The following is a 15008-nucleotide window of genomic DNA, read 5'->3' as shown; positions in this document are numbered from 1 at the left end:
ATCTTAAGAATTCATAATTTTTTACAATAAACACTTATTACTTTAATTTTTAATCTTTTTTGAAAAGATTATAGCATCTAATAAAATACCTAACTACACTTGAGAACTTCTAAGCATTTCGTATTCAAACATTTCCAGTTACCTTGAAGCATGCATCTGTAGGCAGACTCAGATATAGCATAGATATGTGGAGGCATCTCGTGACGTTTCTTCCCTCTGTACATTTCAATAATATTCTCAGAGTAAATCGGAAGATTCTTGTAAGGATTTATCACTACACAGAAGAGTCCAGAATACGTCTAGAATAAAAATAAAATAGTGTTTAAAATAATGCATATATTGGACAAACAGAAATCACACCGCAATTTGAACAGGGGGACTTTATCCTTTGGATAATTAATCTTGTCCTCCAAATTAAATCTAGCCCATGATAGGCAATCCCAAATCACAAGTAGTTCTGCCACAGAGAGAGTCTTAAGTGGCCCTCTCCTGGATTCAATCCTTTCATCTACAAAATGTAAATAATATATGCTTTGTGACGTCATAGGACTACTATAAGATTCAAACAATGTCATCTGTCTTTTCATACTCATTCTTTCCTGAGAGTACTAGATATGAAAAGTTCATTAACGGAGTTTCAGGTTCTACACTACAACTAGTCATTAAGAAAGCATCATTTAGGTTTGGGTATACTATCAAAGAAAAATATCCACAATGATCTGAAAAGGCGATTATTAAAGAGATTTACAAAAATGTAACCTTTTCACTCTTCTAATTTTTCTTTTAGGAAAATGTATTTTTTTCAGAAAAAATAATTCAAGCTAGATATATTAACTTGTTATATATAAGTGAACTTATTTAAATAAATGGCTTATTATTTTTAAATGAATTGATAATTTTAAATTTTGCTTTGACTTCTAATACAGTAAATATCAATAAACATAACCCACATAAACAAAATCTCTTGGGGGTCCCTCAATAATTTTTAAGAGCCATTAGTCTAGAAGGCACAGACCTTTCCTGATCAATACATTAATTAGTACTCAGAACTGATACTATGAGCACTTGACTTTGTTTTTTTTAATTCACATGGAATGATTTCTGAGAATAATCTGCAAAACTGACCCTGGGAATTACAGAAAAACAAGAGCAGTTAGGATTGCTGCCAGATGCTCCAGTCAGCCCTCCAAGGACTGAGGTACTTGGAAAGGACACTCAGTGGCGTTATGAGGCAGACCTTTTATTTAAGGTGACTGGGGTAGACCAAACCCAAAGGCGAGGGCACTGCCGGGGCCAGCCTCCCCGGGGAGCGCTACGGGAGGCTCCAGCCAGCAGGCGCGCTCGGAAGGGCTGAAACCCTTGGCAGCTGCCGCCAGAAGGCACTCTAGAGACTGCTCCGTCTGAACGCCGGTTAGTAAAGCTAAAACAAGAGACGGAAATCCAGCCAAGGGAGGCTGTTAAGTGATCAGAACTCTCTGTGGCTGTTCTCTTTCCTTAACTCACAACTGTAGGCTCTACACATGGAATGCCCTCCCTTACGGTGATCAGAGGTGTGGAGAGGGCAGGAGGCCAACAGCCCCTGCCCAAAGGCCACCGACCTGGGCTGCCTGCCTCACAGCTCACCCACCAGAGGGACGTGCGCCCCTGCCTGAGCCCGAGTAATTACTTGCCCCTCCCTTGCTGACCACTTAGGTCTTCGGACTGCTGGCTTTCTCACAGTACAGCACACAGCTCAGACAACCCTGGCTAACTCCTGGGCTTCTCACACCACCAACTTGGCTCTTTCTCCCAAATCAAGTCTCTCATCTAACTAGTCCAGCCTCTCTCTGCCACCCATATGACAAAAAGGCATTGAGAGACAATTAAAAAAAAAGAAAAAAAAGATTGTATTAAGGGTGAGAAAGCTGAGGAGAGCCAATCTGAATATTTTAATTTGTTACTGAGTTTTATTTATATACATACAGTAAAGTTAACTCATAACTCTACATCTTAGTGAATATTTAAATATACAACCTCACTTTTTCATTCAAAAATCAGATCACAGTCTATCATGAAGCTAGATTCTGTACTTCACTTTTCTAAGAGGCAAATAATTAGAGACTGGCCAAAACAAAAACCACCTCCCAGAAACATACATTCTATATATATGACATGGTAACAAATTACAACAATGACATTTTTAATAAGAAATAATTCCAACATGTGTCTACCATGTGTTGAGTACTTTTCTGAGGACTAGTATTACAAAAATGAGTAAGTCTCACAAATATGATTAAGTCATCAAAAAAAAACAAGGTTAAATAATCATCTGTAGCCTGTGCTTGCCAAAGAGGGACAGTAATAAACGTCTAAGTGGAAATATTAAATTTAAGCGCATAAAGAGGTAACTTCTATCTAGAAAATTAGCTCAAATGTTGGACCCCTGCATAACTGTTAACTGAACTGATACTGTATCGCTTTTGTCTTTCACCAAAGGCACATGGAGGGCAATATGTTAAAATAATTCCTTTGAGACCTTAAAATTCAAATTAAATCCCACCAAACTATTTAAAAACACACAAACCCTGGCTGGGTAGCTCAGTTGGTTGGAGTGTTGTCCAATGAACCAATGTTGTGGGTTCAATCCCCAGTCAGGGAACATATAAGAATCAACCAATGAATGCATAAATAAGTGGAACAACAAATTGATGTTTCTCTCCCCCTTCCTCTCTAACATCAAATAAAGATATGCTTTAAAGTTTTTTTTAAAAAAAAAGACATACAGCCCTGCCAGGCGTGGCTCAGCGGTTGAGCATCGACCTAGGATCCAGGAGATCAAGGTTTGATTCCCAGTCAGGGCACATGCCTGGGCTAAGGGCTCGATCCCCAGTGACTCTCTTGTCATTGATGTTTCTGTCTGTCTCTCTCTCCCTCTCCTTTCCTCTCTCTGAAATCAATAAAGATATATATATAAATAAATAAAAAATAAATAAAGACATACACAAGATATCAAGCACCTTCAAGAAACATACACTCTAGATATGAAGACAGTAAGTATACAGTAAACAAACAAGACACAATATATGGCACTGAAAAGAGAATGGCACAAAGAGAAAAATTTATAGAAATTTTAGAGACACTCTACTGAAGCAGAACACACTAGCCCTAGGCACTGAAAGTGATGGCAATCCTATCAGAAACTATAAGACTAGGTACAAAAATTCAAACCTAGATGGTCTTTGATGTTCTTTTTGATAAAGGAATCCCTATTAAAATAGTAAGAGCATAAAATTTGGTTGGGGGATATACCCAAGGCAGAGTGACAAGTCCAGTCTAGCTGAAGACTATCTGTACCATGGAATGTGAGAGACATGAGCCCAGAAGGTCAAAATGAACAATTTAGATGCTGTCCTCTGCAGGCGATCAGGAACTAGAGGATCAGCAGAGACAAGTGATGGAAAAACAGACGCATTTTTGAAAAAGTATAAATCTGGCAGCCATGTGGAAAATAGAGTGAAGGGCAAGAGGTGAGAAGCAGGAAATGGAGGCTGCTGGAACAGTCCTGGCAGACAGCAGCCTAGAGGAGAGAAACGCAATACAGAACCGAGAGGGGATGAGTCACGGAGGAAGCTGGACGGAGACCCAACAGTACTCAGTAACTCTGAATAGAGAAAACCCACTTAAGATACAAGTTAAAGACTCTAAGGTTTGCAAGCTTTAGAGACTGGAAAAGTTATTGTTGGACAAGAAAAATAATTTGATTTGTGGGAAAAATAATGAATCCCCTTTTAACATTTGAGACTGCAGTATGTTAGAGCAGGATTCATTGTAATAGGTGAGGCCAGCAGAATGCCTAGTGAGCAGCTGGAAATACTGAATTTCCAGCCATGTGAAAAATCTGAAGAACTGCAAAGGCTTGAGGGGTAAGTGTGCAAAGCCTTTAAGGCACTGAGTAACATTATACATATAAGAGAAATATAAAAATATTTACAAGAAAACTTAGCAATTTTTCAAACAGGCTATGCTGTTTTATGCCTCCAGCCTTCTCTCTATGCTGATCACTCTGCCAGGAATGCCCACCTCCTATCTTGTACTGGGGAATTCTACCTATGCTTTCAGTGTCAGGCCTCTGTTTAAGAAGAAAACAGGGACAGTGTACACATTATTTCATAGGTTAGAGGACTAGAGAGCTAGGAAACGGACGCAGGTGTAGATGTCAGTGAAATGGAGCAGAATCAGGAGCGGGGTCAGGAACAGGGGACTGAACCGGGAGCATCACACAAGCCACAAAGAGGTGACTAAGGCAAGGAAAGACTGTAAGGAATAACCTGAAATTAACAAAAAAATTAAAATCCAGTGGAGAAAAAATGGCCAATTGGCTATCAGGAAATCAAGTGATAGAACGGACACATTCTCAGAGGGCGTCCTTCTTAAAGAAAAGAGAACCAATGTAAAATAAAAATACTTAGAGGACAGATGAACATGGAGAGAAGAGAAAGGATAACTAAAATATTAATTATTATCTTTCCTTTTGGGGGGAAAAGGCTAAAACTGTAAAAAGAATAAAAAGTAAACTAGAAAACTGTGTGCGTCTGGGAGGAAAGATATATATACTGAGTTAAAAAGAATGCATCAAGCCAATAAGCAAAGGAGTGGTGGCATTAGGCTGGCACCGTTTTGCAGCCCTAATGAAATAACAGATCTGGACAGTGCTCACCACTGGCTGCTAAAACCCTTAGGTGAGTGGCAGATGAGGACACTCCCAATGCATGGAATAGGGCCGCCAAAATCCAAACTGACCCACGACTCACTCACCGGTCAATCTCAACATCACAGTGAGACACGCCCAGGCCTCCTGACCCCGCACCTGATCAAGCCTCTGGCAACAATTACCACTGTACAGGAAGCACCATTGGGATGCAATCAACAAAAGCCAAAATACGGGAAATTCTACAGCACAACTGACCTTGTTCCTTCTGATGACAATAATAATAATAATAGTAATAGAGGAAACACACAGATTAGAAGAGACATAACCACCAATTACACAATACATACATTGACCTTGTTCGGATCCTGATTTGGACAGGCCAACTATAATAAACATTTATGAGACATAAGGAAAATCTGAAAGGTGGCTGAATATTTTATGATACAGAAGTATTGTTCTTTCTTTTCTAGGCAGATAATACTCACAAATCCCAAAAACTGTTGCTGAGAAGCAAGAAGCTGAGCAGCGCTTTCAGCAGAATGCAAAGCTAGGAGAACAAAATCAAGTTTGGGCAACTCAGGAGGAGGGTAAATACCCAGGGCTTTCAGTTGGGACCCTGCCGGCTATAGCCTAAGAGTATGATTGCTGGAGACAGACCAGCCTGCAGCCTACCTGGGAAGGATGGCAACCACTGACCGGTCTACCATCCCAGACCCCTTAGCCTACCTGTCCAAAGAGTTCTGGAATGAGCTGACTGCCACCCAGACCTCTCAGTTACCTTCACAATTTCTTATATACAATAACCGGCATGTAAGGCAACAGTTATGACTAAAATACAAGACAAAATCTGGATCCCCTGTGAGTCTATTTTTATTGCCTTGTATTATTACCTTGCATAATAAGACGTTCAAATAATTAAGACATGATTGAGAATTCTGACAGAGAACTGGAAACTATTAGAAGAAAATTCAAATGAAAATTCTAAAACTGAAAAACAAGAGTAACTGATATTAAGAATCCAATGGATGCGTTTAACAGCAAATTAGATACAGCTGAAGAGTTAGTTGACATTTTAATTAGAAGCAAATATCCAGACTGAAGAGTGGGAGAAATACATGGGACATGATGAAAAGGCTTGAAATACGAGGTATCTGATTCCAAGAAGAAGAAAAAAGAGAATGGAGCAGAAGCATATCTGAAGGTATAAAGGCTAAGAATTTTCCAGAACTAACAAAAGGCATCAAGCCACAGATTCAAAAATGCTACAAATCCCAACCAGAATATGTTTAAAAAAACACCACCAAAACTTCACCTAAGCACATCTGAGTAGAACTGCTGAAAGCTAAAGGCAAAGAGAAAATTTTAGAAACAACAAAAAAAGATCACTTTCCAAAGAAATAGCAATATACACTATAAGCTGAATTCTCAACAGAGAAAAAGATGGAAGGGAGAGCACAGTGCAATGGTATCTTCATAATGCTGAAAGGAAATAATTGCCAGCTTGGAATTCTAAATCCAGGGGGAAAGAGAACTTCAAAAATGAAGATGAAACACATACACTGTCAGACAAATAAAGAGACCATTTCTGAAAGAAAGACAGAAGATAAGAGATGTAGAAAAAAATGAAAGTAATAGAAAGTAAACGAATAAAACTAAGTGGACACTGACTAAGAAGGAATAAGAATCCTGTGGGTTTTTAAATACAGAGGATTAAAATATAGTGGCACCTAACTTTGCGAGAGAGGAGTAAGTGGAGTTCAAGTGCTCTGAGGCCCAATCGAGAAACTGTCAAAGTTGCGTTACTAAAAAAGAAGATATGATGATTCATCAGAAAGATATAAAAATCCTACATTTGTACATATGTGATAAAATAACTTCAACGGTATGTAGCAAAAATTGACAGAACTAAAAAGAGAAACAAAGATTTCAACAGTAATTAAGGAACAAGCAGATAAAAATTAAAAACCATGAGAACGTATAAGATTGAACGACACTGCACACGTAAGAGACAGTGCACCCAATAACTGCAGCGTACGTTTTTCAAGGGCACAATGACCTCTTATCCAAACTGATCACATGATGGACCACACAGCAAGTCTAACAAATTTCAAAGGACTCAAACCATTCAGGGTATGTTCTCTGACCAGGAGAGGATTATATCAGAAATAACAGAATAAACCTAAAAATCCCCTTATGTTTGGGGATTTAAGCAATTTACTTTTAAATAACCCGTGGAAGCAACGAAGAGATCCTCATTATTTTGAACTGAATGACAATAAAACCACAACATATTAAAACTTGTAGAATACTGCCAAAGCTTGTACCTTAGAATGAAATGTATAGCCTTTAAAGTACATATTAGAAAATGACTAGCTAAAAAAAAATAAAAATCAGTGATCTAAGTATCCATCTCAAAAATTAGAGAATGAAAAAATTAAACCCACAGAAAGCACTGTAAAAATACAATAAAAACAGAGCCACTTTAAAATGGAGTCAGAGCTACATCCCAGAGGAACTGCCTTGCAGGTCTCCTGCCTCAACCCTTTGGAATGTTACAACAGGGCAAAATAACCAGCACTGTATCTCAAACAATTGTTTGCAGAGATAACAAGAAATCTGATATTATGACTACTAGACTGATGACTACCGAACTGAAAATGAAAAAACATTTTTTAGAATTAGAGTCACTAGTTAGCTTATCTGCACCTATAGAAATGCCTTCCGCCTATTGATGCGATTGTTCCCCTTCCCTTTCTCATAAATGCCCCTTGCCTTTGTCTCCTAATGGGAATACTATCTAGGCTTTTGCCTAAGTCAGTGCTTTCCAAAAACTATTCTTTTTTCATCTCAACAGAAATGCTTGTTTCTTCTCACTTTGGCCTTTATTTTTAGGATAACAGGTTAACAGTACAGTCGTGGCCACTTAATGAGGATACACCCAAGAAATGTGTTAAGCGACTGCATCCTTGTGCAAATATCACAGAGTGCACTTACACAAACCTAAACGCTACAGCCCACTATACACCTAGGCTGTATGGTATCTTTTGTTTTATATAACTGAGTTTTAAAAATGTATATGTATTCATTTTAAATAACAATGAATACATGTTGATATAAGTAACATTTCTTATAAAAAAATAACTAAATTTTCTAAAACAAAAGAAGAGTGGCACTGTTTTATATTTTTGCAAATCTTATCTGGCTTAATAGAAAACGGCACAATTTTCATATCTGTTTCTACATTTAATCTGTTGTGATATTTTGTTTTGGTTGAAGTATATGAAGAAAATTAGCCTTTCACAGATATATAGTTAGAAAGGGAGAAGTAGTTTTACAGTTTTTTCAAGTAATTGTGGATATTCTTCTTTGATACTACACCAAAATTCAACAAGCGATAATTTCTTCAAGATCAGAGGCAATGTACCTTCTGAAACCCTATCAATGAACTCTTCATACTGTGTTCATCGAAATCCACTGTCTTATCTTGCATGTTGAGTGAAATCTTTTACCCATGCATTATTTTGTAACATCTACGCACATCACTTGGAAAACATTGGTTCACTGAATTATGCAAGTCTTCCAAACGATGACATTGCGTTCGATGTCATAATCACATTCATCTATCACATCAGAAAGGTTTTTAAGTATTGATAAAGTTCACAGTGGTAGATACAAGTTTCTCCAAGTTCTCATGTGAAAACTCAAAATTTAGCGTTAACAACAAATACAGTCAGTTGTTTTCTTTAAAGTGAAAGGCTCACTTTGTTTATTTCCAAAAAAAAGTCTGCCAAATACTGCAGTGGAAGTAACCATAGTTGATCTATCAGTCACTCTATAAAATAAAAATGGTATTCTATTTAAAAAGTAGCAAATTTAGTTTGCCAATTAAATAACTACACGCTTTTCCTCAGGGCAATCACCATAGTTCAACACACTGCAGAAGTGCTTAATGCATACTTACCACCTCATCACATGGAACATTCAGAGGACATGTACTCAAGGGTTGAGAATTGATCAAATCAATTATTTCTCTGCTTTATCAAAGTCATTCTTCTTTTATTATTATTACTATTTTTATTTTGAGAGTACATTTATTCAAGCTGGGGACAGTGAAACAAGGAAGGGCTTAAGGTAGGAGAAGCAACAAGGGAGCCTAGGCTGGGCTGCTATGGCTCCCTGGGAAGTCAGAGAAAAGGGGGCCTTGAGACAGGTTCAGGGGGTTAGCCCGGGACAAGCTGCGGCTGCCCATTGCTCCCCTGGTTCCAAGTCTCATGGGGACCCTTAGAGTTTAGGAGATGTATGCCTGAGAGGGAAGAAAGGTGTGGGAGTGCTCCAGGAGGGAGAGCTATATCAAAGACATTCTTGAGTAAAACTGAATTAAAATGACCACTAGGTACAGTTTGGGGTCACTGCCTTTATTCATGATAACATGTCAACGGATTTCCCCACCATTGTCTTTTCACTGCTGACATCATTACCAATGTCAACAGTGAAAAGGGCAAATAACGTCTTTGTATAATCAAGAAAATAGTTTTGACCTCTCGGATCCTGGCAGTCTTGGGAAAAATCCTAGGAGTCTACAGACTACACTTTGAGTACTAAATTACATCAACACAAAGTAATACGGATGATATTTAAAATGTAATACTGAGCAAAAAAAATTAAGACACAAAAGGCTATGTAAGATTCATTTATATAAAAATTCATAAACAGGTAGAACTCAACAATATAATTATTATATTATACTTAGTTAATAAAGCACACTAGGAGATTTTAAGATACTTCTTATTAGTTGATAGACCAAGTAGACAAAAATTAGTAAGGCTACAGAAGGTTTAAACAATTAAAAATCTTAATCCAAGGGCCATATACAGAACCCCATACCCAATAATAACAGAATACACCTTCTTTACAAACATATATAGAACTGTCAATGTGCTTTATAAAGCAAGTCTCAACAAAAACAAAGAATGTATTATATGGATTGCAATGCAATTAATTTAAAAATAATAAAAAGATAGCTTAAAAAACCAACATTTAGAAGTTTTAAGAGTATACCTTCAAACGGTTCCTAGGTTAAAGAAGAAATCATAATAGAAATTAGAAAACATTTAGAACTAAATAATACAAATACTACAGATAAAAACATGTGAGGTGAGCTCAAACAATACCAGGGGAGATAGTCACAGCTTTTAAGTGGCTTTATTAGGAAAAAAAATGAACACTGGATGAGAAGGTAAGTTGTATGTCAGAGAGATTAAATGCAAAGAAAATATAAGGAAACTAAACCTGTGAATAACCAACTTATTTAAATAAACATACAGTGTATCTTATATATATAAATGCCCAAAAAGGTCCTACCCAAGTTATTAGATTGTTGATATCCTGGCACCTCAATTGATCAATTTCAACTGACTGGTTAATTCCAAAGCCCAACACACACTGACTACACTAGCAATCATGGCTATCCGCACACCATTCTCTTAAGAGGATTTCTTTAGAGTCAAGTGCTCCAACTTGAATCTTAGGTAGAAACCCTTTCTCTATCCCACTAATTGCAGACATGATCCTCTCAAACCCCCATTTCTGCTGTGAGCTCAATACTTTCAGAAAAACTGAGATTTTCCTTCTGTAAAGACCAAGGGGGCATGCTTAGAAAGGAAAGTCAGAAATTCACTCAGGTTGTGCCTGAGTTAATTTGCAAAAACTCAAACTCAATAAAAGAGACTTGCAAAGTTGTAGAAGTATCACAAAGCATAGCTACAAATAAAATGTCTTTTTTTTATCCCTTCTCTTTTACCCACAATCTCCTTCCCCTTTCTATTTCCCTTCTCTCTCCTGGTTGCAGGAACCTACAGGGTCCAATGTGGGGAATCTAAGTAAAGACTCAGGCAGAAAGAGTCTGGCTTCGTTCCACATTCCAGTTCTCCACGACTTTTACGTGTGTCCTCACACTTCCAGCCTTTCACAAGTCACTGCAGCAGGCGTCATCCAAAATTGACCAACAGATCAAATCTTTGTTGTCAACATTATGATCTGACCACAATCTTAGTTTTCCAGTTTTCTCCTTCCCCCACTCCCATTACCTTCACTCCAAACCCCCTCAACTTGTTTGACAAGGGAGAGAAGAGAAAGGAACTGTACTAGCAGTGAACAGGCTCCTCTGCCTTCACAGACCTGGGCAAGCCTAAAATGTGGCAAAACCACAGAGCCAGACAAAATGTGATCACTATACACATTCTGTTATTCAGTCTCAGCTGGATTCTCAATGCTACACTCCAATCATTTCTTTGGCCTCTCTCTCTTTTTTAAAAAAAATATATTTTTATTGATTTCAGAGAGAGGAAGGAAGAGGGAGAGAGAGAAACATCAATGATGAGAGTCATTGATCAGCTGCCTCCTGCACACCCCCAACTAGGGATGGAGCCTGCAACCTGGCATGTGCCCTGACTGGGAATCGAACCTCGATTTCCTGGATGCCAGGTGGATGCTCAACCGCTGAGCCACGCCCGGCCAGGCTGGCCTCTCTTCTTTTCCAAACCTTCCCATTCTCCTCAAGCCACCTTCCCAACCCTGATGCCTCTTGCTCTCTTACTTTCCATCCTACCTCATAGTGGGGGATGGAAAAATATAGACCATCAGGCTTGACTGAAACTTCTCTGGCAAAGGTCATGAATGAACTATTCATTTCTCAGATGTTCCATGGCTAGCTCCCTATCAGTCAGATTCTAGCTCAGCTGCTACCTTCTCAGAGTCCTTCACTGGCTTGCTGTGGAAAGTCTCCTATTTACTCTCTCCCCTTTCATTTCCTTATAGGATGTATCATGAAGGCAGGGAACTGTCTGTCCCCCACACTCTCCCCCGCAGCAGGTGCTCGGTAAATATTCATTAAATAAACTAATTCCTGTGGTAAAGCTAGTTCTGATTTGTTGAAGTTGTGAATTATGTATGAGCTTCAGTATCACGCCTCTTGCATAAAATTATTTTGTAAATTCAGACCATTACAATGTCAACTTTTCTCTCCACTTCATTCTACATCTAAGTTCTATCTATACCACCTCTTTAACTCTTTGAACTGCATCTACCATCCCTTCACACCTGTTTTGTCAGGCTCGCTCTTTTTCGGTGTCTGGCTGGCACTTTTCTTCTCTTCCTTATCTCTTACTATTTTCAGTAACTTTTACATGGCCAGAGACTGCAACATACATACGTCTCAACTGCTAACCACAGGACAACCCAGCCTCAATCTCACCCAGAATTGTTTCCTCTTAAAAACCTCAGTCTCATCTTTCCCATTTCCCTGCCCACAGTGAGCTGGTTCTTGCTCTTTACTCAAACTTCTAAGCCTGTGGACCCTCCACTTTACGATTCCGGATACGCACAGGATTTCCTACCAAGTCGCTGTCTGTATCCTATTGTTAATGCAGCTCTTAGTCCCATTGTAAACTCCCTGGTCTTTCTACCACATGCTGCCCCCATCTTATTATACTCCAGAGCACCACCACAGAAGTCTTCACATACCATTCAGTATATTTAATTAATAAAAAAAATTTTTTAAGCAAAGCAAAAGACTATCTTTAACAGAAATAACAATGTTAAACAGAGAGTGTGGACAGGCCACAGTCTCATTTGAGTATGACAGTATGTATAACTTACATTAACTCCCAGGTACCACACTTCACATGATTATTTGGAGAAATACTTACATAGATGAGTCCTGAATAGTAACGATCCTTCAGATTATGTAAAACAGAAGCTTCGTTCAAGCACGTCAATTCTGCCATATCCTCCACCTTGGAAAACTTAGGTGGGTTCATCTTCTGGATATCATCTTTGTTGACCATCGCTTTCTTTCCGTTCTCTGCCAACTCCACCATAACCTCATCGCCCCGCTCCTCTTTGATACTAGCTGCCTCAAAACCATGGCGTTCTGATGGAATCCACACTAGCTTTTTCGCCGTCCAATCAGCCTGTGTGGCAGGGTTGTAGATGACAGCCCTGTCCACAAAGAGATACCTCTCTGGATCTTCAAGTCCACTTCTCTGTGCCATTGTAAACAGAAGGATCCAAGAGCAATTGCCTCTATGAAAAGAGAGGAGGGTCAAGTTAGACACTTAAAAGTAGAAAATGATTTACAAACTTTACTCTTCTAAGAAACTTAAAACAAGACCTCTGGTAAAAAAACAACAACTCTGAATTAAGAAGCTGGGGTATTCTTCTATATGGCCACACTAGCAGAGTTTCCAAGGTAAATTTCAAGGGTGACCACAAAGTATGACTCTGGTTGTCTGAAGACCACTCAAGACATGTCCTTAGTCGCTGAGGGCTGAAAAACAGGCGGAAGGGAGAAGCAAAGCTTCAGCTTGACTTTTCCCCTCTTCATCTTCTTCCACCCTCACCACACATTAAACAGAGAGTTAAGAAGGGAAATGAGAATGAAGAAACAGAAGACAAAAATTCCTAATAAAAGGCCCATGGGGTGGCTGCAAAATTAGTCTGACCACCAGGATAAAGCTACAAGACACACGAGGACTGCCAGAAGAGTAAAGCATCAGGTCTAAAATAAGTTTCCCATTTTACCCCCAGACTCAAGTTCTTCCTTACAAATACCCCAAGTCAGTGCCCCTATAGCTTATCTATGGTCAATGTGGTCTTCATGTGGTCAAATAAGGCCACAGAGGACAAGCGTAACTCGGCTTCACGTGACAGTCTTTCAAGTATGTGGTGGTAGCTATTCAAGTCTCCACTCCCATTCCTGCAGCTGCTCCTACTCCCTGTTCCTCTTCAGCATTCCATCATTCGTCAAGACTCATTCCACTACCCTGAGCTCTTGCCTCTAAACAGACTCGATGTGCATATGTTCCTTTAGAGTGTGGGACCCAGAAGCAAACATAATATCCCAGACAGTCTCACCAGTAGCAAAGAAAAAGGAACCATTAACAACCATAGGGCCACACTAGGGAAAGCTGTTTTTGTGACTTTTACAATTAATGTATCTCAAGACCTAACTAGTATATTTCTACTCACTCACTATTGGCTCATAATGAGCTGCCAGCCCAAGTGCCATACATGCTGCTCTAAGTTATCTCCCCTCCTATACTTGTACAATTGGCTTCTTGGATCGAACGACAAGATTTTACATTCACCACTCACCTTTCTGATGTGACTCATCAATTCCTCCTTGAAAAGATCTTTTTGGAATCCAATACCATCATTAAACACTTCTGTTATTACTCCAAATTCTAGGTTATTACAAATTTGATAAGCATGGATGCCATTCATGACTCATCCAAATCAATGCAAGAAGCCAACTGAGTACCTACTCTTGCTCTATCAAATCCTCCCTACTTCTCCCGACCCCCAAAATGATGGAGATTCTTTGTAGGCAAGATAGAAGGCTGTCAGGTTAACCATAAAGTAGTCCAAAGTTGTTGAGGTTCTTAACCTTGAGTCCATAAACAAATTTCAAGCTGAAATGGTATAAAGATGTTGTACTTACTTTACACATGTGTGTGTGCCTATGCTTTTCTAAAAGAACACCCATGCCTTTCTTCAGATTCTTAAAGGGATCTGTGTCCTAAAAGATTAATCACTGATAGTAGGTGCAGATACTACCTACCCCTTTTACTGCTAGTAAGAATTTACTAGAATCAAATAGCTAAGATTCTTCAGAACTTATCTGTTACAATGTAATGCATCGTGAACACCCATGCTCTAGAGCGTGGTTCTCAAACTTTGGCAAGTGTACCAGCAGCACCTACAACGCTTATTAAAATATAGACTGCTGGACCCCATCCCCAGAGTTTCTGGTTTAGTTAAATCTGAGGTGGAGCCCAGTAATTTGCATTTGTAACAAATTCCCAGATGATGCTGATGCTGCTGGTCCTGGGACCACACTTTGAGAATCACTGCTCCACAGTTCTCTGGATGCCGTGGTGAGCCACTGTTACTAACAGGTATTTGAGGTAAAAACAAAACAAAACAACCATTGAAAACCAATGTTCTAGATAATTCATACCAATATTTAAAGACTATGCTACTGTATAAAGGATAATGGACTTGGATAAAACAAAAATCACAAAACAAAATGAAAAAAAGTCACAAAACATGTAACATTAAGACTCCTACAAATAAAACTGCTAACATGTTTTTAAACTAAATTTGCATTTGCCTTCTTACAGAAAACATTCATGGACACATGTACAGTCTGAAGGATGGTTTTAAAAGACCCCCCTCTAGGGACTTATGCCAGATGAATTTGGAGACAATCAGACACACATGTTCCCTAAAGGGCAGTCTATCAAAAGTGAAAATATTC

General features: G+C 38.8%; 1 protein-coding gene across 1 annotated transcript in view; it reads right to left on the bottom strand.

Moving 5' to 3' along the window:
- Positions 1-15008, bottom strand: part of MYH10 (myosin heavy chain 10) — a 130725-nt gene that overhangs the window by 111810 nt on the left and 3907 nt on the right. The window contains exons 2-3 of the mRNA XM_016222447.2: positions 12397-12772; positions 143-299 (exon numbers count right to left, since the gene is read on the bottom strand). Of these exons, the coding sequence (XP_016077933.1) occupies positions 143-299; positions 12397-12741 (502 nt within the window). The 5' untranslated portion in view covers positions 12742-12772. The remainder of the gene's footprint in view (positions 1-142; positions 300-12396; positions 12773-15008) is intronic.

This window comes from Miniopterus natalensis, chromosome 17, assembly GCF_054644295.1.
Source record: "Miniopterus natalensis isolate mMinNat1 chromosome 17, mMinNat1.hap1, whole genome shotgun sequence".
Classification (NCBI taxonomy): domain Eukaryota; kingdom Metazoa; phylum Chordata; class Mammalia; order Chiroptera; family Miniopteridae; genus Miniopterus; species Miniopterus natalensis.
This window is presented reverse-complemented; position numbering and strand designations above follow the sequence as displayed.